Raw genomic sequence first — 2,500 nt, forward strand, 5'->3', positions numbered from 1 at the left:
TTTTATATACTGCCTTTCTTATGCCTCTTCAGTTTGACACTGTTCTATAACATGCCTTGGAATACCTTTGATATTTGAAATATATGGTGACACTGGATGACACGTTGAGACTCGTAGATAACTTTACTGACCTTTGGTAACCGTTCAGGATCACCCGGATGCCGTGGAATGACTTTCTGCAACCTCTGGAATCCATAATCTATTGTTGGCTCATTAAGGGCTGAAATGTACACAGAAAAGTGTGTCAGTCTACCTATTAGCTGCTAGTAAACATGTGCAAAGAAATATGTCACACCTTTAACTAAAGCAAATCACATTTTAATGGGTTATAAGGAACAGATTTCTTGAGACTCATGTGCCTGGCTCTACTCTTGTTTTTATGCACAGATGTTATTATTATTTCTGTCCATAATGGGGGAGAGGTGGGTTTCAAAGGGTGACTCAATATATTTCCAAAGAAAGAAAGAAAGAAAAAAGGTTAGAATAGTAACAAAGTTACAGGTCTTGAGGCCATATACAGCAATCACTAGTGTCACGATATGATGCCTGCATCATGCACCGCTTTCTATACTGGCTGTGGATTTATGGGAAACTGGCAATTATGACATATGTCCAGCTATTGCTAGCTTCAGATTTATCCCTGTGGTCCTTTTTTGTCTAGCATATTGCCTGAGCACAAACCAGGCAGGAGAAGCACTTAATCTTGCAAAGCTTTAATAATCTGTGAATGGCTGACTACAAACTGATGTAGAGCACTATCATTCTACAGCTGCAATCCACTAGCCTCACAAAATTGCAGGCCACAAATAGTAATTAATCTTTTTATCCCTCAAATTGTAATTTTGACTATGAACTGTGCTTGGTCATAAATCAGGAGCACATGCTGCTGTGTACAGTGCATGAATCATGAATCTGACTCAGTTAGACTGCACACATTGTGTTTAACAAGCTTTATAAGGAGTCATAGGGCTTTATTATAGCTCTGCCTGACTCAAACAAAAACTGAGCCTGGAGGCCTAAGGACTAGAGTTAAGATGAAAATACTTATTAGAGTATATTACTTTTTGATGTAGATATCGTTTTTAACAGAGTAACTCCATGGTGCATGGCGCTACATAAATCAATAGGTTTTCTGAGACTAATAAGAACTGCCTCCCTCTATTCATTACTCAGCGTACAATTTAGGCCATCACTCATTAGTCAGCATGTAATTTGATGATTAACACCGAACAGCTCAGCAGGTTTGTTGAGCACATGCGATTGCCAAAAGGAAAAAAGCAAGAAGCAAGCCTACAACTCACTAGAACATGATCACAATTCAAAATTTCAAAATGTTATTCAGAGTAATTGGCTCATATTACTATTAAGTGCTTTCATTATTTGTGTAAACATGTAATAGTACATCTCATAATCAATGCAAGGAGGCTCCCATAATATGCACTCAATAACACCGCAGAAAGTTGAAGACTGCAATATGATTTGACATTCCATCATGCATCCCGGAGACAAAGGTCCACATAGGAATGTGAAGTAAGACATTTTCTTGTTAATAAAGCATTGATCCGATGTATTGATTTTACATGACATGGCTTTTGCTGGGATTTCACCCTCCTTTTTCTTTGCAAATAGTAAAGCTCTTCAAAATGCCTTGGCGTCTGTGACATGGCAAAATTTCTAACTCTCTGTGATGTAAATTCTATATGTGTAAAACCACTTCATAATCAGACCATTAATCATCAGAAGCTGTCAGCACTGACTTTGGGGACAATTTGTCATGTCTTTGCCTGGGCCTACACTAGTGTGTCAGGCAGAAGCCTAGTGTGTTGGGACAGATGAGTCCCTTGTATAGCCTCACAAAATGACTTACTCAAAAAAGGATTAAATAAAGTATTACATTTCCTGATTAAAGCACAAAAAAGGTGGCACTCAGTGCATTTGTAACATGTCAAGGTTTCTTCTATTTTCTAGCTAATCATCATGACGGTTTGACTTAATGAATCTGGTGTGATGAAAGGTGATCAGAAAAGATAGATGACCGACTGCTATTGATTTCATGCAGATGCAACTGACAGGTGACAGAAGCTTTAATGCAAGCTTTCAAAAGCTTTATGACTTATAATAAGCATGCATCTCCATGCCAGGAATGACATCCCCAAACATTTCATTTCAGTTTATATGATCTGCCTTAGAAACCAAAATATTTCAAGTCATACAGAGAGGACTGCACTCTGAGCCGCTTCCGCTAAATCTGCACTTGGAATGCAATTATAAAATTTAAAGTACAAAAAAGATATAGAGGAATATTGTTCTGATTGATGCGCTAATTATTACATTATAACATCCAGAATACTACCACTGTCACCTTATAAACAGATATAGTACAACATCCAGAGTTCCACACTTTTAACCCCTGAAATAGAAAAACTACTGTACAAATACATTTGCATGCAAGAATTAGAAAAGATTGCCTCTCTCTTCAAATTATGGGAGAAGTGACATG

The 2,500-nt window shown here is 37.6% G+C and overlaps 1 protein-coding gene across 15 annotated transcripts in view; it reads right to left on the reverse strand.

Annotated features, from left to right (window-relative positions):
* The window catches only part of EBF3 (EBF transcription factor 3), a 232,018-nt gene that overhangs the window by 29,101 nt on the left and 200,417 nt on the right, over window positions 1-2,500 (reverse strand). For all 15 annotated transcript variants that reach the window (XM_078391222.1, XM_078391221.1, XM_072995400.2 and 12 more), the window contains one exon: window positions 132-220. In XM_078391222.1, the coding sequence (XP_078247348.1) occupies window positions 132-220 (89 nt within the window). The remainder of the gene's footprint in view (window positions 1-131; window positions 221-2,500) is intronic.

This window comes from Pogona vitticeps, chromosome 3, assembly GCF_051106095.1.
Source record: "Pogona vitticeps strain Pit_001003342236 chromosome 3, PviZW2.1, whole genome shotgun sequence".
NCBI classification, from domain to species: Eukaryota; Metazoa; Chordata; class Lepidosauria; order Squamata; family Agamidae; genus Pogona; species Pogona vitticeps.